The 24,297-nt window shown below is 49.5% G+C and overlaps 1 protein-coding gene across 1 annotated transcript in view; it reads right to left on the bottom strand.

The window, feature by feature from the left end:
• Positions 1-23,301, bottom strand: part of DAT (Sodium-dependent dopamine transporter) — a 66,359-nt gene extending 43,058 nt beyond the window's left edge. The window contains exon 1 of the mRNA XM_089575006.1: positions 22,702-23,301. Coding sequence (XP_089431132.1) covers positions 22,702-23,026 — 325 coding nt within the window. The 5' untranslated portion in view covers positions 23,027-23,301. The remainder of the gene's footprint in view (positions 1-22,701) is intronic.
• Positions 23,302-24,297: the final 996 nt, after the last annotated feature.

Here is a 24,297-nt window from a genome sequence, read left to right as displayed (position 1 = left end):
CCTTTCCATTCCATTGGTGCGTGGAGGAAGAAGGAGGTAGCGAACGTGGTCGTATAGGAGATGTATATTTGACGTATACACAGAACTCGTTAAGAAAAACTCGCCAAGTTGTATACATTTGTGAACCTAAGCGTACTTCTTTCAGGCCGTATGTCTTGCCTGTACCTTCCGTACAACTTGGATTGCTTATGGCCCGTGTTCCATAACAATGCGGGGGCAGCGCGTCGAAAAAATTCGTTTTGTTGATTTCTTTGTGGGTGGCTGTCTGTAACCTTCTTATTTTGCGGCTGTATCGCTTTGTTGGTTTTTATTATACAAGCTATTATATGCACTTTTCCCGCAATCGAGTGTTTGTAGGCAAGGTCTATGGAAGGAGACTTGAAATTCTAGACACTTTTGCCGATCACAAGAATGACATGGATAGGTGGGCGCCTTGCAGACGATATTCATTTTTCTTTTTAGCGCGAGAGTGTTAAATCTCCTTCCCTGCAGAAAGTTCAGGTCGGCGTTGTGAGCGATAAATCGGCCGGGGTAGGGTGGCCCAGGTGGCCAGCTTACACACCAAGAGTTGCCAACCTCTGGCCAACCTGGGGCACAACATTCTGCTCGGCCTCGCGCAACCCGCCATTGTCGAAAAATGAGCCGATCACGTGACCTTGTCATGCCATTCTAGGTCGCGTGGCCTTGTGGCATCATCCCAACCTGCCAACCGGATAGTGAGCAAACTGACCGCTATAGCAGGTGGCAGATAAATAAATGATCAGTCGCAAGAGATTGCTCGGAAAGAGAAACCTGGGTTGCAAAAGCGCCACCAGGGGCAGCACCTGCCATCGCAGGGCAGTGGCGCATCTCCTAACCACCGCACCGTTGCGAGCAGTGGTGTGGACTCCCAGGGGCCATGAATGCAAAGTAGAGAGTGACCAGTTCGGCTTATATGGGCATTAACCCATGAACGCTATCGCGTCATACCCTTCAGGCGGAGCTTAAGTGTCTCCTCCTTTTTTTTTTTCTTTTGTTGGGCGAGCCATGAGAGCGAAGTATTTGAAGATTGAATATTTATCGATCGCAATTTTCCTCAACGAGAATTTTTTCCGTTTTTCTACGAGTGAACCCGGAAACGACCTCTGCCACGTCGATTCAGCGTTGTCAGTGCTTCCCTCAGCTATCAGTTTTCCCTCTCTTTCTTCTTACGCGTCTTGGATGCTTTCATGTGTAAACATAGCACTAACACTGCAGCAATTCATAAAACTTCATAAAGGGCGATCGCACAGACAGACTAAACTATGCACGCTAATTTAAGGGGGTTCCGATGTTTGAACAGAGGGAGGCGTAAATGGCAGTAGCCAGGGCAGCAAATGCTCACACTGAGTGCTATTATCGTTGCATTTCTGTAAGACGCTGATAGCTCCGCAAGGCTCTCCCTGGCACCGGGCGAATAAACCCTCCTCTCCTCGCCGACACCCCGCGGCGCGTCCGGATGCGTGAAAGCGGAGTCCGACAGCCGCGTCCATCATCTAATTCGGACAGAAAAGCGCCCCATTTCCGCGTTTCGTCGAGCGGGGCCTCGCGAGGCGTGCAGGCAGCGCTCGGCGGCCGAAGCTCGGCGCGCGGCCGAGTCCCTGAAACAGCTTTATCCCACCGTTCAGTGGACAATCCGGCGGTGGACGTCGGAGCGCCGAATCTGTGCCGTCGTGCTGGCCAGAGTGATCAGTCAAGCGAGTCCAACGCGCTTGACGCCGGTGATGTGGGTCGCGCTCGGGGTCGCGGCCTTTGCCTGGCAGGTGACGGAGCGAGCAACAAACGCCGGGCAAAACAAGCTGGCGTATTTATCTCGATCAAAACGGGAAATGGCGCGCTGGCCCGCTGTGCTGCACGGTGAGCCGCGGCCACAAAATGCGAGCAGCTGCTGGCGGAGAGATGAGAGGCTCATTCCTACGTAACTGTATGCCTATAGTGTGCAGCGAAACCGGGACATGGACGAGGCAGGGAACGACGCATGTGCATGAGTTGTTACTTGCCTTGCCCCCTGCATACGCTACGGTACAAACTGTCACTACGAACCAACCAGCTCGCACGTCAGTCTTAAGAGAGCCCTAAGGACAAATTGAAGCTCGCCTGTATTGGTAGATTACCTCCTTCTAACGACGAAGAGACCGTTTGCATTGAAAACGGAGTTTTTGTAAGCTAGAAAAGGTCAAAAAATGAAATACAGGTGTCGCCACCACCAGCTGTTACCGTAAGTAAAATGCGATACGTCAAGATAGTTTTCTGCGCGCGCATCCCGGAGGCTAGGCTACAGCGTCTTTCACTTCCAAAAGGTGATCAGGCAGTCCTTTTTGTTCTTGACGTCATGAGCTTGAATTTATTCGAGACGGGGGCGGTGAGGCGAGGGGGGGGGGGGGGGGGGTTGCTTTATTTTTAAGTCCAAATTTCTCAGCGATAAATGCGTTTTGTTTCGTTTTTTCCCTGCTGGACAAACATCAACGTAGCCAGAAAGAGCCATATTTACTAAGATGGAAATTGGACGAAGTTATCCCCGGTGTACATTTTTAAAGATCGTTCCAATCCTTGGGCTTATGCTTCATTATGCCCCTTTCGAACGAGCAGTTTCAACTGTCGGTGAAGTCAGCGGAAGCTGAAAATGGCTTACTTTGGAAACCAAAATACAGGAACCGAGCCTAGAGGTCGGTACAACGAAAGAACTGACATTCCACCACGTCGAAAGCTGGGGTCGAAGATCGCGGGGGCGAATACGTGTTTCGGAAATAAAGGCGTTAAGTCCACGCTGTTTACACGAACTCGGTGGCTCCATTCTGTGCCCTCCAAAGAACCTCACGCCTTCCTCTTCCTTAGACTCTCCATAGTTACCGTTAAGTGGGCCCCTGACCACCCTGGAATTAAAGCAGATGAACTGAGCCGCAGCTGAGTATTGTGGTCGCTTGACCGAATCCCGTCCGCAGCGGCTGCGTTTCGACGGAGCGAAACGTGAAAATGGCAGTGTGCTGTGCGATGTCAGTGCACGTTAAATATCCCCAGGTGGTCTAAATTACTCCGGAGTTGTCCACAACGACGTCCTTCACAGCCCATATGCCGCTTACGGACATTAAACGCACAATCCGCCACCGCCTCGCCAAGCCCACAAGGATACAGTGTACTTGAATACTTCAAGGCTGTGACGGAGCTCCCCTCACACAAGAAGCAAATCACGCAACATTGCTTCCAAGTGCGTGACTCCACCACACTTTCCCCAACTCGAGTCTCCATCCGCTACGCCTGCATCCTCCGAAGAATTCAGCTGAACAGACTCCTCTACGAAACTCGAGGAAAACTCTAGTTTGAGTTTCCGATCCATCCTGTCCTAACTGCCTGAACGCCAGCCTCCAACACTCATTCTTGCAAAGCCACTCTCCCGTCTCCCTACACCCCTACCGATATGGGTTTGGGTAGGGTGGACTGAAATGACAAACTACAATGGCAGGGAAAAGTCTTGCTCAAAGCTTACTTTGCCGCCGAATGAAGTGATCCCCTCTATGTCTTCGAATTCCTTGCTCGTGAAGCTGGCACGGTCTTATATGCACAAAGTATTTCTTGAACTTTCTTCGTCGGGAAAATGGGCGTCAGTGCGGTTGTTTTCCAGCCCAACATATCTCGCTTTGGGGGAAGCCATTCCTCCTTTAGCCTAAATCCATGACACGCAGAAACCAGAAGCAAAATCAGTTTATTTCACTGAAAAAATATATTTCATTTGAAGAAATATATATCAGGAGTACGTCTAAGTACATACTCAGAGAAGCGAAGAGGGTTGTGCTAACATGAAACGCGTTTAGTTTGAATCGCCCGGGCTTCGATCAGCTGAACTTCTCGAAAATTTCGCAAGTTATTGTGCATTATTGCTAGTATTTCAGCTTGCCACGTGCAGGATCTTGAAAAAGAAAAAAAAAAGAGACCTGCGCCGCGAGCTCCCAACGAAGTTTCAGGATCGCGACTCCGGGACCGACTCTTGATCGATTTGGCTACGACGCGCTCGCTGTTCTCGTTCTCTTTTGCCGCAGCTGCATGACCTCCTCAAAGTCCCTAAGTTCACAGGAAGAAACTTGGAAAGGCCACACTCTAAACTGTTTCTCTCACCTTTGACGCACCTTTGATCGATCTGCTGCATAGCGACGACGGCCAGAAAACACGATGCAGCAACAATGACAGGCTACCTTATAGTATTTCTGCTGTTTTGTTGTCAGTGTTTTCCAAGAAAACATGAAAAAATGAAACTGGTTTTGAGGGTAGGAAACGGCGCAGTAATTGTTTCACATATCTCGGCGGACACTCGAACTGCGCCGCAAAGGAAAGAGATAAAAGAGGGAGTGAAAGAAAAAGAGAAGAAAGAGGTGCCGTAGCGGAGGGCTCAGGACTAATTCCGGTCACCTGGGGATCTTTAACGTGCGCAGACATCAAACAGCCCACGGGTGCCTTTTGGGTTTCGCCTCCATCGAAACGCGGCCGCCGCGGTCGGGTTCGGACCCGGGTATTCTTGCTCAGTAGACGAGTGCCTTAACCGCTCAAACGTAAACAAAAACGTAAATTTTTGCTCACCACAACCAGCTCTGCACAGGCATTGGGGAAATGGAAAGAGCACGACGAATGAACCCTCTGGATTAAGAAAAACAATTATGAGGTATATGCGTATGTGCGCAGGCGGCACAGCCAGCGAGAGCCCATATACTATGTAGTACGTACAGTTCGGTAACATCTCGCCTTGACTTATATATGATAGCTTGATGCATGGCTGAAGAGTGCGCCGATGTCTAAGCGTGCGCTGATTTCACCTTCTCACCAACATATAGCAATATATACTGTGACTATGCAGCAAGACTGTTTCTCTTCTCTCTCAAATTTGCTTGCTTGCCCAGGGACATCCTGTTACCGTTACTGGTAATCGCTTGTCACACAAAGTCATTCGTTCAAGTGCCGCCGCGGTGGCTCAGTGGTTATGGTGTTCGCCTGCTGACCCAAAAGACGCGGGTTCGATCCCGGCCGCGGCGGTGGAATTTCTTTGGAGGAGAAATTCTAGAGGCTCGTGTACTGTGCGATGTCAGTGCACATTAAAGAACCCCAAGTGGTTGAAATTTCCGGAGCCCTTCACTACGGTGTCCCACATAGCCTGAGTCGCTTTGGGACGTTAAACCCCAATAAAACCAAAAACTTCACGTTTAGTTTTCTGTAATACTTAGCAGAAAACTGCACAATTTAGGAATTTTTAAATTTCTGTTAAGCGGTTGTCACCGTCTCAACGAAAACAGATGTGAAAACTGTGAACTGCACCTGTCATTTTGTCCACTCGTGGTGCCGTATGGTATCGTTACGAATCTGCAGGATTCTAAGACTGAAGTTTCAAGTCCTCCGTGCTTTGTCAGCATTAAAAAACTGGAGCCCTGAATAAAAATCTTGCTGCATTATAGCCCCTCCATTTTGGTGGTTTTTTTCGAGACCAATGAACCTTTTGTAAATTTGCGTCGTGGATGTCCTCCACATATTTTACATCGATAATGGAAGCTGGGCTGATGCTAAGGGTACCACTTATATACCAGCTATCCTAGCTAAAGATAATTAAGCTTAAGCTTTTAAAAACTACGGAGTGCCGCCGCGGTGGCTCAGTGGTTATGGTGCTCGGCGGCTGACCCGAAAGACGCGGGTTCGATCCCGGCCGCGGCGGTTGAATTTCTTTGGAGGAGAAATTCTTGAGGCCCGTGTACTGTGCGATGTCAGTGCAGGTTAAAGAACCCGCTCCAAAAGGGCACCGACGTAATTGGCCAACTACGGGACACTTATATACCCACATCTCTTCAGTCGGCAGATCCACCTAATCTACCTCCACCTAACCCAGAACTTGATGCCGACATCACCTTAAACGAAGTCCGCCGAGCACTCTTCAGTATTCGCCGCTCTACGGCGCCGGGGCCGGATGGCATAACGTACAAGGCACTACTCAATCTGGACGATGTCTCCCTCCAGGAACTCACGGAGCTCTTTAATAACCACTGGCAAGCTGGGACGCTCCCATCAGCCTGGACCCATGCCAGCATGCGATTTATACCCAAACCGGGCAAACCCCTCACTCTTCAAAATTTGCGGCCAATCTCCTTAACGAGCTGTGTCGGCAAGCTCTTCGAGCATGTCATTCTCAATCGCCTGCAACCGTTTCTAGAAACAACAGGCTTTCTATCCAACGTTCAATTCGGCTTCCGCCCAAACATCTCGGCGCAAGACGTACTTCTTGCCCTTAAAGAGTCCCTCTTTTGCACCAGGCGCCGTACAGCCAGTACGCGAGCCATACTGGCCCTGGATATTCATAAGGCTTTCGACACAATAAGCCATGATCATATCCTCACGACATTAGCCACCACGGGATGCGGCACCCGCATATGACAATATATTCGGGCCTTCCTTCAGGGACGCACGGCAGAACTCCACCTTGGGGATATTGCCTCCCAGCCTCGACGCCGGCAACACATCGTATTCTTGCCACAGTCACCTCTCTCGACCGAACGGTTACTCTGTCGTGGGTCCCTGGGCATGCCTCGATCCCCGGTAATGAGCGCGTTCATGCGCTGGCCCGAGAACTCTCCTCCCGGACCCCGGATGATCAGGCGCCCAACCCTGCGAGCGAGGCTACATCGGTCCTGTATACATATCATCAAATTACAACATTCTACAAACTCAGCCGCATGACACTGCCACCACCCCACAGTACCTTGTCGCCCTCATCCAGCGCCACATGGCGGCAATTACAGACAGGCTGTTTTATTTCCCCCCACCGTCTCTCATGCTTTCACCCCACCTTTCGTCCTGATTGTACCACCTGTGGCGTGCCCAGATCTACACTTTTCCACTACCTTTGGGAATGTCCTTCCCCAAAGGCAGTACTTCCCATCCCCAATCCCACTCATTCTTCCTGGGAGGCTGCTTTACGGACCGCTCAGCCCGCCGGCCAGAAATGGCTAGTGGATCGGGCTTTACGTGAAGCGCAAGCCCGTGGACTCCTGGACCAGTAGGGGACCACCCTGGAAGATTTTTTTTTTTTGGTGTAATAAAGTTGTTTCTATCCATCCAAAGAACCCGAGGTGGTCGAAATTTCCGGAGCCCTCCTTTACGGCGTCTCTCATAGCCTTAGTCGCTTTGGGACGTTAAACCCCATAAACCAACCAACTAAAAATTACGGAGTGTCCTATAGTGAAGCCAAGTGACGGCTGTTGAGAGTCGCGTGAACTAGTCTGCTGTACTTTTTGTTAACCAAAGTTAATTAATGAGTATAGAATACTTAACTTTTGAATCACTGGCTTCAGAAATAAAGTGTTAATTCAGAAGTCGTAGATCGTCTTGAAAAACAGCTTGCTGAAATGTTTGCACGAAGGAACAATTTACATGAAGAAGCTTTTTTTACTGCACTTAAAATATGGTTTGCAAAATGCAAAAACTTCCACGCGACAGCGGAACGTCTTCAGCGTTCCAAGATAACAAAATGCGCTTTACTCTGCGGCACTGTCCCTGAAGGGCCTTTGCGTGTGCACTGGACGAGAGATGTGCACCAGCAGCTGTCACGTGGTCGCTTTCTTTTAATACAGGTAAATAAAAAAACTGTATAAAGAGGGTGAGCGAAAAAGAGAGTAACAAGGCGAGGCTCTTTCGCTTAGTGGGTAACAATCAAGTGATGTGCACCAGCGACGTGCACAGCAGTTTCGGTGCTTGCGCACTCCGGCTTATTAAACACCCCTGTAACCTGTTCTTGCGGATCTGCCTCACAGTCAAGACAAAAGAAATATTTTCTCTACGGCAGCGGCGTTATGACCAAGCCGGCGCGTTGCGGAGGCGAAGACAGATCAGGGAAAGGTGTGCTCCTGTTCCCAGTTCGGCTGAGTAAACACTCTCGTAAGCTGTTACTTTGATCCGCTTGTAAGTGAGCAAACTGTGCAAGTGAGAACATGCGTCGCGAGCTATTCTGCACCTACGGCTGTAGAGCGCAGGGGCAGCCGACCTGCCGCACAGCTGCAGCAAAAGAAATATCTTCGCTATGGCGGCGATGCAGCAGCAGCGATGACCAAGACGATGACCCGCTGTTGGGGCGAAGATCAACGGTTTAGCTCTGTGACAAAGCGGTAACGGCCAGCGGGGATCTGATTGGCTAATTGCGGGGGGACTTCCAGGCGGCGAGCGTTATTTCCGGTCGGTATAGAACCCAGCGGCGAGGCAAGCGACGCAGGCAAAACGCCTCGCGCGACGGCGACGCTCGCGTGAGTTTTCGCGTACATATATCTCAGCCTTAAACGATACCCTGGTGCAAACATTGCAGCTAGTTCTTATTAAGACGACCAACAACAGCTGATTTGGTCCTTTATTCCTGAAGCCAATGTTTAAAAAGTTACCTCGTTAGATTTTTTTAAAATTAAAATGAAGAATGAAAACGAGAGTCGCGTGGCAGACTAGGCCACGGGACTCCCAGCACCCCTTAGATGGTGTGACTACATTTAGGACGCTGCGTCTTTTTTTTTTAATGTTTGGTTACCTCTAACTGGGATTCCTGGTATATGCTTTCCGGCATCATCAAATTAGGCTGTAGAAGCACCATTACAAAACCAATAGTCGGGCAATGCTTGTATCTGGCAACTCCAAATGCTCGAGCACACGGGCCTCTAGAATTTCTCCTCCATCGAAATTTCACCGCCGCGGCCGGAATCGAACTCGCGTCTTTTGGGCCAGCAGCCGCGCGCGCTACTCGTATAAAAACTGAGCCACAGCGGCGGCTACGCGCGTGAAGCTTTCGTCGGTACGAAAGATTAAATGCCACGGCTTCTTTTAACCTCTTTCCTTCTGTCTTTCGTTTTTCTGCTTAATTTCTTTCTCATCACCATTATCATTACTCCCCCGCTAATGACCCCTCATGGGGCTTCCTTCCTTCCTTCCTTCCTTCCTTCCTTCCTTCCTTCCTTCCTTCCTTCCTTCCTTCCTTTTCCTTCCTTCCTTTTCCTTCCTTCCTTCCTTCCTTCCTTCCTTCCTTCCTTCCTTCCTTCCTTCCTTTTCATTTCCTTTCAGAGATATGTGTTCATCCCTCCAGCGGTGATCAAAGCCGCCGGCGCCTGGAAACCGTACCGAAGAACGGCCATCACTACCCCTCTCTGACGCCTTCGACGGCGTGCACGTTATGGCTGAGCTCAACAGTTCGGCCAACGCGATTCACGCGCGGACTAACACTTCGCGCACAATCTCTGGGCAGGCGCCGCCGACCAATGTGACCGCAATCACACGCTAGACTCGCTTCATGCGGATTCGCGTCGCCACGCAGCGACTCAGCTTCGTACGGCAGGACTTCATTAACTGCTTCACACGTTGTACACGTCCCCTCCATGACCTTTCAGACGCCGCAGAAAACATACGACGCAGTCTACTGCATTTTTGTCCCGACGGGACACAAATGGCCGTCATGATGGTCATAAACACAGCACACGTCGCGGGGTAAAAATGTGTTTTGCTTTCGTAAGCGAAAAAACATTTAAAAACTGAACAGGTAATTAAGCGGCCGAGCAGAATGAGTGAGCCTTTTCGGAAAGCGGCGGCCTTGAGCAATTTGTCTCGGTTTTAGAGCCAGGATGCATTACGTTGAAATAGTCCGCATTTTTCTAAAAATAAATGCGACATATGTTCCGCTCCTTTTGCTGCGATTAAAACGAAACAAATACCCGCCGCGGTGGCTCAGTGGTTACGGCGCTCGGCTGCTGACCCGAAAGACACGGGTTCGATCCCGGCCGCGGCGGCCGAATTTCGATGGAGGCGAAATTCTAGATGCCCGTGTACTGTGCGATGTCGGTGCACGTTAAAGAACCCCAGGTGGTCGAAATTCCCGGAGCCCTTCACTACGGCGCCCCTCATAGCTTGAGTTGCTTTGGGATGTTAAACCCCAATAAACCAATAAACCAAAAAAACGAAACAAATAGAGGCGACCAGACACTAAAATAATAAACTGGCCCTTTAACGTTCGTTATCAGAATAGGCTTAGAAGCATGTGAGAAGGTGGAGGCAAAATGATTCTAAATATTAGCACACGTCGCTAAATTGAACAAAAAAAAATAGTAAAGATAGGAGAGCGATTTGTTCAACTCTTCAAGATAGCAAAACAAAACAATGAAATGGGACTGACCGGGTAATATAACGGGAGAATAAAGTCGCAGCTTATGTTTCTATACAGTGCCTCTCGCAAGCACGGCGGCGCATATAAGAATAAACTCTAAGGCTCAGGGCTTTTTAGACAGCCCACTTTTGATTTAACTTACACATTGAAAAGTGATCACTCACCATCCGCTCCACTTATTTATACGTGGCGCATAATGTTTCCATGCACGCGAACTAAGCAAAGCTGACCAAAAGAGAACCGAAATTGTCGTTTTGCTTGTGAGTGTATGGCACGCGCAGGGGGAGGGGGCTCCGGGGGCCATTTTAGGAGTTCCAAATTCGGTATAAGCCAGGTTCTTTCAAGAAATTATTCCATTGTTGCAGTTCTCACGGGTTACGTCCTAAAAAAAAAATTACTGCCACTGGGTATGTTTCTGAATAATAGTGGCCTCTATTTTACTTCTTATGTTCAAAAACACTATAAATGGCAAGGTGAACGAAGCAGCTCACCGAATCAGATATTTCTCTCTGGGTGCCCGGTCGCCAGGGGGTTGAGGGAAACGAGGCCGCTCACGCGGCTGCCCGAGCGTTCCTTCCCCCGGGTTCCACTCAATTCCCCGGTTCTGCCACGGCAATTATACCAACCCCGCTAATCTCTTACGCGGATATTATACAAACCATTTACGCCTCTGCAGAAGGGTACTCCCGAGACCCGTCAAGGATCTTGACAGAACCGAGGAGTGCCACCTCAGACGGCTCCAAACCGGTTCTTTCTTAAATCCCGCCGTACTAAAACACGTGGACCCGACATTCACGGGCAGGTGCAAAATCTGCGAGCAGTATGCTGACCTATACCACATGGTGTGGGCCTGCCAGTACAATGCACATATAGCCGTTATAAGTCAGCCAACTAGGGAGGGCTGGGAGCCGGCCCTGTCCAGCTCGGACCTGGAGGCCCAGCGGGCCCTGGTCCAGAGACCACGGGCAGCGGCGGCAGCCAAAGGCGTCCCGAAATAGGGACTGCCACCCAGGTAAACCACCATCCACAGCTTCCCTTACCAATTCAATACAGTGCTATAATAAATGTTTTCTCCTCCTCCTCCTCCGCCTCTCTTTTTTTGCTCATTTGTTTCAGTTCGTCACGTTCATCTCTGTTTTCGTGCCCAGCATGTCAGCGTCTCTGGTAGACATCCTCCCCCAACCTCTTCTGCACGTATTCGCTGCGAAAACATTCAGCAGTTGTAATTCACGATTCCCAACCTCGTTCGGGTGGAACGCTATATGTATGTGTGCACGACATAGTGATGTCAATAAAACGTTGTATCATTGCCTGTGTTTTGGCCGCCGCGGTGGCTCAGTGGTTATGGTGCTCGGCTGCTGACGCGAAAGACGCGGGTTCGATCCCGGCCGCGGCGGCTGAATTTCTTTGGAGGAGAAATTCTAGAGACCCGTGTACTGTGCGATGTCAGTGCACGTTAAAGAACCCCAGGTGGTCGAAATTTCCGGAGCCCTCCACTACGGCGTCTCTCATAGCCTTAGTTGCTTTGGGACGTTAAACCCCATAAACCAAACCAATGCCTGTGTTTTTGCGGGCAGCTTACAGAAGGTGCGTTTAAAACTTGCGTTCATTGTGTTCATTGGCCTGCAGGTCAGAGCAGCCGAGCATGGTCGCCTCCCAGTCCTCCCGAGTTTGGTTGGGGTGAGGGGGGATAGCAGGGTTGGAGGGGCAGGCCCACACCATGTGGTAGATGTCCGAAGACTTCTCCGCACAGTGCGGACAGCTGCCCGAGAAAGAAGGGTCGAAGTGTTAGAGAGCTGCCGGGCACAGCAAAGTATTAGTGTACAGGCGAAGCAGAAGCCGCTCCTCCGCCTTTGAGAGACCTTTACGTGCACGGGCAGGGATAAAGATCGTGGCCAGATTGATAAAGTAAAACAATGTCTTTGAAGGTGTAAGCTGGAGTGAATTCGAGTTCCTGATCATCGGGGTCGGAGGGGAATGTCCGGTGAGAGAGCGCGCGGGCGGCGGCGTCAGCTGCCTCATTTCCCTCAAGGCCCATGTCAGCGGGAGCCCAAACGATACGCCGGTGAGCGGGGTCCCCGGTGTAGACGCTATTTTGGAGAATGCGGTAGGCTAGGTACGGCACCCAGCCCTGCTCGACGTTCCGATAGGCCCCTCGCGAGTCGGAAATAATTGTTTTTGAAATCGGATCTGATACAGCCAACGCAATGGCGACCTCCTCCGCGTGTGTTATGTCACGGGCTCGGAAACTAAGGCCGTTCACTGTTTTGGATTGGTGGACGACTGCGGCCGTGTACCATCCCCCATGGTGGGGGCCGGAGGCATCAACGTAGAATACGCTGGGTTTCGATCCATAGTAGCGGGCCAGGGCTTCCGCCAGCGCCAGGCGCCGGCCATTATGGTCCTCATGGTTCATGTTCGTGGGAAGAGGGCGCACGTGGAGGGTGCATCTCCACTGGGATGGAATACGTACGCGCTCTTCCATGAGAGTGGTGTGTTGGATATGTAGTCGGGCAAGGAGGCGGCGACCCGACGATGTCTTCGACAGACGTGTGTATTGGTTGGTCAAGTGGGCTTCCCGGAGCTCCCGAAATGTGTTCACCATGCCCAGCCCCAGGAGGCGCTTGTTGAAGGTGTTCGCGGGGAGGTCCAGAGCCCGCTCAATAATTTTGAGGAGGATGACTTCGAGTGAATCCTCGTCTTGCTTCCGCAGGTGGAGGTATGGAGTCGAATATAGAATTCGGCTGGTTACAAATGCATGCGCCAGCCGCAAGGCGGCCTTACATCGTAACCCCCCGCGCTTGTTAGAAACCCGGCGGACCAAGCGGCCCACCTGGTCCCCCTCCTGACGGAGTTTGGCCAATGTTGTTTCTTACCGTCTGCCTTGATGTATAAAGAGCCCCAGTACTCGGACTTCAGCATTTTCAGGGATTGGACCTGTTTCAAGAGACAATGAAATTTTGGCTGTGCACATTTGTGAGGGGCGTATGTGCACAAATTCAGACTTTTGGGTGGAGCATTGGAGGCCGCAGCGGCGAGCATAACGGTCAACTATGGTCGCCGCCTCCTGCAGGTTGGCCTCAATGTCTCCAAGGCAACCCTGTGTGGCCCACAGGGTGATGTCATCGGCGTACAGCGCATGCTGTACACCGGTGACAGCGCCCAGCTGGGCCGGTAGGCGCATCATAGCCAGATTGAATAAAAGGGGAGAGAGCACCGCGCCCTGTGGTGTACCCCTGGTTCCTAAATGAAAAGGGCCATGTTCCTTATCCTGGATTCGAATGCTAGATTGTCTGTCGATCAAAAATTGCCGAATGTATTGAAAGGCGTTTCTGCAGCAGTTAGTTTGAGAGAGGTGGGTGAGAATGATCTCGTGGGTAACGTTGTCGAATGCTCCCTTCAAATCCAAGGCGAGTATGACCTTGTCATTGTGAGGGCATTCGACGGGGTCGAGAACAGTCCGATTGAGTTGTAGCAGGACATCCTGCGCAGATCTGTGTGGGCGAAACCCGAACACTGTGTCTGCGAAAAGGTGTTTGGATTCCATGAACTCGGGCAACCTGTCGCGTACCATCGTCTCCATGAGTTTGCCCACACAGGAAGTTAGAGAAATGGGACGGAGGTTGTCCGTGTTGATGGCCTGGCCAACTTTAGGGATGAAGGTGACCAGGGCGGTCTTCCATTCGATGGGGAGTGGCACTTCCCCAAGCCAGATTGAGTTAATGTAATTCGATAAAGACAGGTAAGCCGGGTCAGGGAGGTTGGCTAACAATTTTACTGTAATTTTGTCCCGACCCGGAGCGGTGCCACGTTTCATTTTTGCCAGGGCCGCCCTCAGGTCATGGAAGTGGAACGTTTGATCCAGCTCAACGTTCTCAGAGCATGCATAAGAGTACGCCGGCCCGCGGGGGTCCTGGGTGGTGCACAAGTACTGGTCCCGGAGCTTGTGCGCCAACTGAGTTGTGTTGCCCTGAAAGCTGTGTATTGCTCTTTGGAGGTGTTTTTGAGTTTCCGGGCGTGTTTGCGTTGGATCAATTAGTGCGCGAAAGAGTGCGCGAAAGAGTCGCCATAAGCGAGCTTTCGCGATAAACCATTAACCGCAACCTGCCAGAGTGGCGGGGCGGGTGGGGACTTTAATGTACACGTAAAGACAAACAGGAATTTCTTACCACTTATGCGGGAGAACATCCCGTTCCTCTCGCTCGTAACGCCTCCTACGGCTGTGACAACCTCGCGAAATACTTGCGTAGATCTCGTCTTTAAGAACCAGGCATTGGTGCAGCAAGTCGTGGATGTATCCATCTATTTCTCCGACCACAAAGCTTCCTTCATCACAGTCAAGAACTGTTGGTGGATTGTTTCTTGAAGAAGAAAAATGTGTGAAAAATAACAAGTTGTCTGTAATTGTACACACATGCCTTGCTCGAATTCTTTTCCTCACTCTAACGAAAAGCTAAAACAGCTGATGAGCTGCGTTAAAATTTCGCGTTAGGGAATAACGCAAACGTGGGCAAATTTTTTGTTTTAAGAGTTCTTGCATTTGCTGTCGCTCGCACGCGGGTGTACCATTTACGCTTACCAGGAGAGGCCCGTAATAATTTTACTTCTCGCCACATGCAGCGACTTGAGGGAAGGGTGGAACGTGGGAATGAAAGAAGGAAGAGAGAAAGAAATAGTTGCCGTAGAGGAGGGCTCCAGAATCATTTCTACCAACTGGGGCTCTTTAAAGGGAAACTGCATAAGTTTTAGAAATCAACGAGCTCAAGAGGGTCGAATGTGCGAAACTTGCATGCAAAGCATGCGCAGTCTTTTTACGCTAACACTTGAAGTAGTGAAGTAATCGGCGATTAAAATCCGGACGCCCTTCAAGCTTCTCTGCAGCGCACAACGCCAAGTGGGAGGCGTCATCGAAGGTATCGGTACATTTCCAACGCTCAAACGCCTGCTTTGAAGGAAAAAAAACCAACGCAACCGAAGACGAACCCTGCCGAGAGTTGTTTGGCAGCGTCTAACAAGTCAGTACAGGGTGCAGCTGACGACAGCGCTAATTTGAAATCGTACCTTCCGTGACGTCACGCTGAGTTTCTCTGCACACCTTGGACGCATTGAGGAGAAGCACAAAATTGAATCGTCGACTGCGTCATTATTTTAAATGCTAGTGCAAATACACTTGGCATGCTTTACCTATATCGATTTGAATCCTTGAGTATCGCGAAATTCTCAAAAAAGTGCTGCAGTTGCCCTTTAACGTGCACTGACATCGCGCAACACACGGGCGTCTTTGCGTTTCTCTTCCATCGAAACACGGCCGCCGCGGCCGGATTCGAACCCGGGTACTCCGGCTCAGTAGACGAGCGCCCTAACCACCCAGCCACCGTGGCTGCTCCAAGGAAAAGAGAGACATTGAAATGACGCGACGCGAAATCACTTTATTACTGCTCACGGTTACCACTAGACCTCATCGTTCTCGAGGAAAAAGCGCTGACAAGAAAAAAAAAAAAAAGCAGTGAAGTGAGCAAGATGACACCCATGACTAACGGAATGATCTATACCAGTAAATAAAACAATACCTCTGAGTGAAAGTAAAGAATCGAAGCAAAATTCGGCAAGCACATTAGTCATTTTATTGGACGATAGGCATTTGATGTGCCCGTGAATTAAATAAAACAAAAATATGTTGCCAGCTTTATACTGTCTGCTTTTTTTCTTTTTTGCAAATCAGGAACACATGCGTTGGAGTCTTTACTTCTCTTTTTTCATTACCAGGTTGTCACAAAAAGCACTGTATATTGCTGGTATTCATGGCACTGGCACCAGGCTTCTTCACCATAATTCCAGTTCAGTTCACAGGCCTCTATAGCTGAGCTTTATTTTCTTCCATTGTAACCAGGTCGTGGCCAAATTTTTTAGGTGAAGTTTGCCATTTCGTACGGCTGTGCCACCCCGATTGTGTTCATTTGTTTCGCATCTCCGCTTCGTAACATTACCTCCTTAATAATATGCGGAAACAGCTCGAAACACAGCGGACAAGAAGGAAGACGGGACTAGCACTGTCCCGTATTCTCTCTTGTCCGCTATGTTCACGCTGTTTCCACATAATGTCCTACCAACTAGCTCGGCTTTCCGCGTTTCTTGATGTCTTGTTTTCAGTTTCAGCAAAATTATACCGCCGACTATCGCTTGTTCTCAAATCCACGTTGCCTTGCCCCTATTTTTTTTAACCTTGCAGCTTTAATTCCTTTCCATCGCTCGCTGTACTGCCCTTAGCCTCACAGCTTGTCTTTAATGCAAGCGCCCTGATTGCCCCAGAGCACCTTGTCAAGTATGAGAGCTGTGTTTCGCACAAAACACCTGTTGCGCTTTTTGTGAAATGCCTAGCGTGCCTTTTCGTTGCGCGCTGTGTTAGTCTGCCCTTCGCAGCCAACCTTTCCGCAAACGGCGCGAAGCTGGAGCGAGGCACATAAAATAACACGGACGACAGTTTTTGCAGGAAGTTTCTTAAAGGGAGAAGATAACCGCGTTATCGTGGGCAACTTTGCTCCTTCTTCCTTCCTCCTTGCATCTGTTCTCTGGGGTGTTTGGAAAATAGGTAACGAACTGTAACTGCGTTTCTTAGATTATTAATACGAATTGACGAGATACCATATGTAATGAAGGCGCCTATAATCGTTTTAGCGAACGGTTGAATCCAGCCTCTTTCCCTCCCCAGCGTTGCAGTTATTTGTATTCGCTTGATCTTGTAGGTTTTCTTTACGTTTTATGTACTTTACAACACTTTCTGATTGATCCTGTGTTTATTTATTTTCCCTCATGTTAGCATTCTGCGATTCAAGAATCAAACCTAATTAATTTCTTTTCCCTGGGGAGAGAATAAGGTTATTTTAAAGTGTGAGCGATACCTTCAGTCTGCTCTCCGTGGGTTTTACAGTCTAATGGACATGAGGAGTGAAATAACAAGCCAAAGTGAGAGCAAAATAGAGCTCTGCCTTTCTTCTAGCGTGTATCCAACTTTTGACATACATGTAATCAAGAAAAGTTACAGGGACTAACGCACACGTTTGTCATGCGTCAAAAGGCACACAGTTGGGCGAGCGCATGCGTTTCTTCTGACTCTTTTTACTGCCTGTCTTTTGGTATGTTGGGTTTAACGTCGCAGAGCTGCGCATGTGGTACGACAGACGTCGTATTGAAAGGGTTCCCATGGATTCGGCCACCTGGAGTTTTTTGACGCGCCTTCCCTTATAAAATAGTCGGCGGACTTTCTATAGACCTCCTAGAGACTCTATTGCATCCCTATAGATATTTTCTTCTGTCCATTCGTAGTCTATGGACAAAAGTCGACCAAAAGTCTATGATCAAAAATCTAGAAATTGTCTATAGACTCTCTGTAAGATTTGTATTGTCAATAGACAAGTCTTTAAGGTTTTGCCTACAGACTTAATTGACAATCGCCTGTAGACAGTCTGTGGACAGTCCAAACTTTAAGATTTTGTCTATAGAATTTAATAACAAACTTCTATAGATAGGCTGTGGACAGTCTAAATAAATTTTTGTGAGGAAGCTGACATGGCACAGCAGGAACTTCAACAAAACTTGGGTAGGGCCTAGTTGGTACATGATGTTGTGAAGGTATAGGATGCGCAATCAAAGGACGAACCACGAAGAAAGACACAGGGACACAGCGCTTGTGTGTGTCCCTGTGTCTTTCTTCGTGGTTCGTCCTTTGATTGCGCATCCTATACCATGGCACAGCAGAACCTCTTGGTTCTGACGCGTTACTATTGGGCCAGCCCGGGTTCTTGAAAAGGGCGTGAACCCTGGATTCAGAAAAAGACGGTGGATTGGCTCAAGAAAAGCTGAGAAATCATCCTGATTAGTGCAGATATGGCCTGCTACTAAGTGTGATGAAAGAGAAAGGAAACAAGCGGCGGTAGGGGAGGGCAGGTGATGATGGCGACGGAAACAAAGACTGCATAACGGACACACGCGAAACGGAAGCCTCACTAACGGCCCCACTGACCGCAAGCACTCCAGTGCATCGCGAAGGATACATTTCAAATTTAAAATTGGTTTTGAGGAAACGAAATGGCGCAGTAACTGTCTCAGACATCTCGGTGGACACCCGATCCGCGCCATAAGCGAAATGATAAAGGAGGGAGTTAAAGAAGAAAAGAAGAAAGTGCTGCCGTAGATAGGTCTCCGGAATAATTTCGACAAATCGAGGATCTTTGACGTGCACTGACATAGCACATCACACCGGCACTCCTTGAGTTTCGTTTCCATCGAAACGCGACCGCCGCGATCGCATTCGCACCCGGGTACTCCGGCTCAGTACACGAGCGCCTTAACCACTTAGCCACCGCGGCGGGTCGCGAAGGAGCGCCGAGAGGATTCTCAGCGAGCCTTGCGCAAGGTAGGGCCTTGTGCAGTCTGAGTCATCATCGTCGTCATAAGCCTATGTCCACTGCCCAGCAAACTTCCTAATCTCACCCGCCAACCTAACTCTTAGAAGCCAGTGACGTTTGCCTTCTCTTGCAATACATTCTGTAACCCTAAACGACCACCGGTTATATGGCCTTCGCATCGCATTCCCTGCTCATGCATATTTCGTCTTCTTGATTTCGACTAGGATATCATAACCTCGCGTTTGTTCCCTGAACCGCCCTCGTCTCTTACTGTCCCTTAAAGTAACGCCTATCGTTTTCCTTTTCACAACTCGCTGCGGTGTCCTCAACATAGCTTCAAGCCTTTTCGTTAGCCTCCATGTTTAATGCAGTTTGATGCAGAACCGTTCATACCTTGCTTCTTCAGAGGGTACCGGTCTTCCCGGCCATGCAGGATAGGAACAGCTGGCTCTCACGTCAGCGGGATTCAGGCGTAGCAAACGCCAGCAATCAACACGTTTATATGGTTCTAGAAGCGTATTTTGCGTCATCATCATCCACGTTATGTCCAATGTTGTATAAACGGTCCGCTGATCGCCAAATATTCTGTCTCCCTGCGCCAGCTACCGGCAACCTGATCCCTGTACATTTTAAAGTACCGTCTCTCCACCCGACTCTCCGCCTCATTCAGCAATGTTTTCCATTTCTTGGAATCCACCCTGTTGCTTATTGTCAGATGTCTGTTCTATACCTTACGATTTCCTTCCCAGTCCATCTACTCTTCTTTATTTCCACTATGGGATACCATTGAGTAGAGTTTGTTCTGCAATCCACTTTGTCTCTCAGCGCTACCCTCATCATTTTCATTTTCATACTACCCTGCACTTTATTCAGTCAATCTTACTTCAAGCTTCTTGGTTGGAAATAAGGGCTGCGGGCTGCACAGCGTGTGTAAAACGGGACAGAAAAATAGGCTGTGCAACCATATATTCAGAAGTGCTCAAGCCGCCCAAACAAGTCCAAACCGATACCATATAGTTTTTCGTTTTTCCTCCACGGTTTTGTTTATTAGTGATTACTGGCACGATGTAAGCAGGGTATCAAAGCCATAACTACTACAACGAGTCTGTGGGAACCCCACAGGAGGGAGTCGCGGACAAGGACATAATCTAGCTTGCGCTGCTGAAATTTGAAAAATCTGCAGGTTTCATGTGCAACCGCTAACATTCGCAACACACTTGTGTTATTTCCGGAGGCGTTATTGGAGGCTTTACGTTAGCTGCTTTCTAATCTCAAGCCTACCAAGCCGCCACAGCTCTATGTGTCGTGTTTGGTAAGCATTTCTTGAAAACTGCCAGACACTTGGACATATACCAAGACAATCAGCACTAAGGGGGCAAAAAGTGTTGTCCATGAATTTTAGCGCCAAATCGCCTTCTGCGTGCCTCAACCAGGCAATGAGGCGGTCTCGTAGTAGTCACAGTATCAGAGCCATAGAATCAGAAAGGTATACGTTCCACAAGCGTCCTAATGATTTCTTATTGCTCTGTGCTTTATTCTTTGACACTGTCGAGTGTTATGAAAATATAGTGTGATGGGTGCGTCCTCCTTTGTTTTTCCGCGGAGTGAAAAACTATGTCAGATTATCTAATTCTTGTATTCGTGACCAGTTTTTGACAACGGTCAGCTCATGCTATCAGTCTTCTTCGGGTGTCAGCCTGTAGGGGAGAGTGGACCGAAATGCGACTTGGGGCAAAACGCGATATTTTGTTACTTAGCTCCACCTAACTTTTAAACGCGCTATCAAATCTATCGGAAATTTAGCTGAAAGGCCCCGAGACTGGTCTCCCCGAAGCAGAGAGAAAAAGTTCGTGAAGTGAGCCTCGGTGGACGAGAAAGCGGTCGAAACGGAGCAAATTTATGCACATGATTTGTTTCGTTAGTGTGCAGAGCAACCGACCAAGCATCCTGGATTGAAGTACGTGTTTATTTATTACAAATAATGAGTCGTAAAAAGGTTTGCTCAGCGCATTCTCAGAGGGAAAGTTATTCTATCAGCACGCTACAAGTTCAGCAAAAAGCGACACCGTGGTGTTCTATACAGGGCCTATATAGGCCGTAACGACTGTATTACCTGCTACAAAGCAATTCCCCTCTTTTGGCACTCTCTAAGAAGGCAGGAACATAAAAAAAGAAAGCACTGTTTGCCGAAAGGCGCAAAGAAGGCGGGGAGAAAGCGTGCAGCGCCGGTGCAGCCAAAGTTTTTGGTGTCCCTAAAGGCGCACTCAGTGAAGAAGGTTATAATAGATGGAATATATGACAAGAACTGCGCTGAGTTTCTTTGGGATCTAAGCGGCGTACTTTTGCCGACTATTAAGAGCCGCTACTTGTACAACACACTGTAACCATGGAGCCAGCTCTGTTTGGTCTTGGAGTTTATTCCCGGCGGCGGCGTCTTTGTGTCTGTCGTGGCGAAATGCAAGACGCCCGTGTGCTGTGCGGTGCCAGTGCACGTTAACGAACCCCAAGTAGTTAAAATTAATGCGGAGATATCCATTTTCGGTGTTCCCCGTTAGCCTGTGTAAGTTTAGAACGTTACATATTTAACGCAGCATAATACAGCATCTGTTCGAGGTGACGTACAACCAAGTCCAAAAACTATTGTTCACGTACTGGGAATCGGGAAATATCGCATACGCATTCGATTTAGACTACGCGCAAGGGCAATAGCTGCGACACTAAAACAGAAAAGGCTCCGAAGAAATGACGAAAGTCAAAAGGATCGCATGGAGAGGCTACACGCAAAGCCTGGCTGTATACCGCCAAGTGTGCAGCGGGTCATGGAACAAAGCAATGCCGAGTTTAGTGTGGACATGCACGGCGTTTGTCATGCAAACAGGCTCAAGAATATCGTGTCAATGCCCCTGGGCTAACTCCGTGTGCATTCGGTGCAAGGCTGAAAAATCACTGTATTTCGAATAATCCTCGAGCACTCTCTCATATTGCCCCGGGCATCATGGCAAAATGGAACATTTTGAACATTCTAGCTTCATAAAATTTTTCTACGTTCAGCTTCAGGTGGAATTTTCATTTTTCCTGATTGTGATGTCATCCTGTAATATTTTGTTCGTTGATATTTGTGAATAATAAAAGAAAGCGATGACCTGCAAATCTGTGTCACCTTTTGCCCCACCCAGTCTTACGTTTGTGAGAATTAGGACGTGTTTTGTCACGCCTATTCTAGCACTCTGCGTCACCCATCTTGCAGAGCGAAGGTGTAAAACTCTCTAAAAGTTCTGTCAGTCTGCGCCACCCTCTGCAAAGTAATGCGCGCCCAGAGAAAATTGCTGAAGTAAAATTCCCTGCCTTTGGATATCCTGAAGTCCGAACAAGTCAGTTCTGTCACCTGCGGAGCACTGTGTACGTGCGATAACGTTATACCGCGCCTTTTAGCGCGGTAAGGAATGCCTTCGGTGCAGAAAAATAGGGGGCCGTTGATATGAGATGATAGAGAACTCCCAAAGCCTCGACCGCAAGTGCGCGTCTAATCTGTTTTCGCTCTTTGCGGAGATTGCCTTGCGGCTTGTTTGTGCGCGTGATGGCAGCAGTCCACGTGAATTTGAAGTCCTATCATTCAAATGGATTTAAGCGCACGTAGACGCAAAAAGAAAAAGTGCGCGACCTGAAACGAGCGTATTCGGAATGGCTCGCAATCTCGTATGCTGGTTAAATATACACCGAGTTGCAAGCGGCCCGTGTAGTTTACACATGCTGATGTTGCTCACGTGGCAAAAAAGAAAAAAGCTAGTAGAAAGGGTGTGGGGGAGGTGTGGGGGGAATGAAAGTAGAGTTATTTTCTGAAAGAACTTCCCGATGCTGATATAGACTCAGCCTAGGACAGACAATGCGACAGTTCTTTGCATTAGGGAAGGTGTTTCGCAACTAACCTATACCAGCGCATAACCAGAGTGAACTACCGGCGAGCTTACTTGTTTGAATTGACCGCGTGGGTAGGGAGATTAAGCGTTCGTAATTTCAAGCGTAAACGTGTCTTGGCTCTCGCCGTCGACAGCGACACCGTTGAGTAATTACCGTTGTGACAGTAGTAAATAACGCGTCTATTTCCTGAAAGGTGGCACTCACCTCCACCGTAGGCGTAGCAGAGGTAGGGAAAGCGCCACACGTTCGACAGGTCCACGGCGAATCCAATCACGGACAGGAGAAAATCGGCCTTCTTTCCCCATACTTCTCTGTCAGCCGACTTCCGGCCCAAACCGTCCGTCGCATCTTTGGCGCCGTCGGAGCGGGGCGTCAGGCAGACTTCCGTCAGCGCCTGCGATCCCGAGTTGTTCGCAGATGACTCCTGCCGGTCGGAAGCGAGTTTGCCGGGCAGCTGACCGTCTCCGTCGACGAAAGAAGAGTTCTTGGGCTCTCCCGCCAGAGGCAAACTTTCCTCCGCTTCCGCCATATGCAACGGTCCGTTCAAAGAGAAAGAATGCGTGCACGTTGTCGGAAAAACAAAAGAGCTCACGTCGGGCACACCTGTTGCTTGACTGCTCAGTTTGTATGTCCGAGTGATCGCTGCAGCACAGCTGAAAATTTAAAAAAGAGCCTATCGGCGTACGGTCCCGATCTGCTGCCGCACTTTCGCTGTTGGTTGGTCGCCGTACTCTGGTTTTTGTTTCTACTGCTTCTTGTAAGTCGGCTCCACGACGAGCCTAGCAGACGACGCGGCGGCACCGCTGAGCAGACGACGCGAGTGCGCTCCCGTCTCGTGTCAGGCCCTCTTCGTGGGACACGTGATCCCAGTCAGCCAATGACGTTGCGCGAGTGCCGTCACCTTTGGCCAATGGCGAGCGAAGTTTTTGAGCAAAAGCAAAACGGAAACCCAAGAGAGAAAGTTCTTGCTGCTTTTTTTTTCCATCCCCCACCTCCGTACGCTGCCCTGCTTGGGGCGAAAAAGTAACGCCGGAGACCAATAAAGCATTGCGCCGAGCGGTTTGCGCTCTTGCAGAAACCGCGGGCGCGGTGCGTCCTGGCGCGGTTGATGGATTTTTGCGGAGGAAAGTGGTCGCCCAGTAAAAGGAGAGCGTGCCATCGTTGCCGGGGGAGAGGAACGGCGCCGCTCTCTTGCATCGGACACCTGTTGATCCCGGCCACCTCTTCTCTCCATCTCTCGCGGAGGGGAAAACGGGCGAAGCCCAGCCGCCGCCGCCGCCGCCGATGTGCAACAGGTATGGACGTTTTAAGGTCCGCATTTTATGTGACAGCACTTAATTGTGCCGTCTCGCGTAGCCTTATTGCGGATATGGTTGAGAGAATTTGCTACGCTGTCAAGACTGAACGGTGCGGTATATATAAGCCGGCACGCGTGTGTGTCTGCCCCTCGCTTCGAACGTCTATCATTTGTTGGGCTTATCAAGCGATTATGTTATTTCTTTCTTGCTTTCTGTCGTGGATGACGTCAATGATGACGGTCTTCGCAGTGTTTTACGCGTACTATCGCCGGAGGCCTGTCCAGTCCATCTACACGATTGAGTTCCAATACGGCGCGAGTCGAGAGGCGCAGTGTACTGCGCTTCGACGACTGCGAGAACAGGAACTGCACCATGTATGGCTGCTGCTGCGAAATGTTAACCAACTTCGTTATGAGGTATACTATTCCCTGCCTCTTGCCGGTGGGGGCGAAATACAACCCCCTTCGGTGCAGCCTATAGCGGTCTCGACTAAATTACCGTC

The sequence above is a fragment of the Amblyomma mixtum genome, chromosome 2 (assembly GCF_055824585.1).
Source record: "Amblyomma mixtum isolate Tamu chromosome 2, ASM5582458v1, whole genome shotgun sequence".
In the NCBI taxonomy this organism is placed as follows: Eukaryota; Metazoa; Arthropoda; class Arachnida; order Ixodida; family Ixodidae; genus Amblyomma; species Amblyomma mixtum.
The sequence above is the reverse complement of the archived record's forward strand: the minus strand, read 5'-3'. Positions and strand labels throughout refer to the sequence as shown.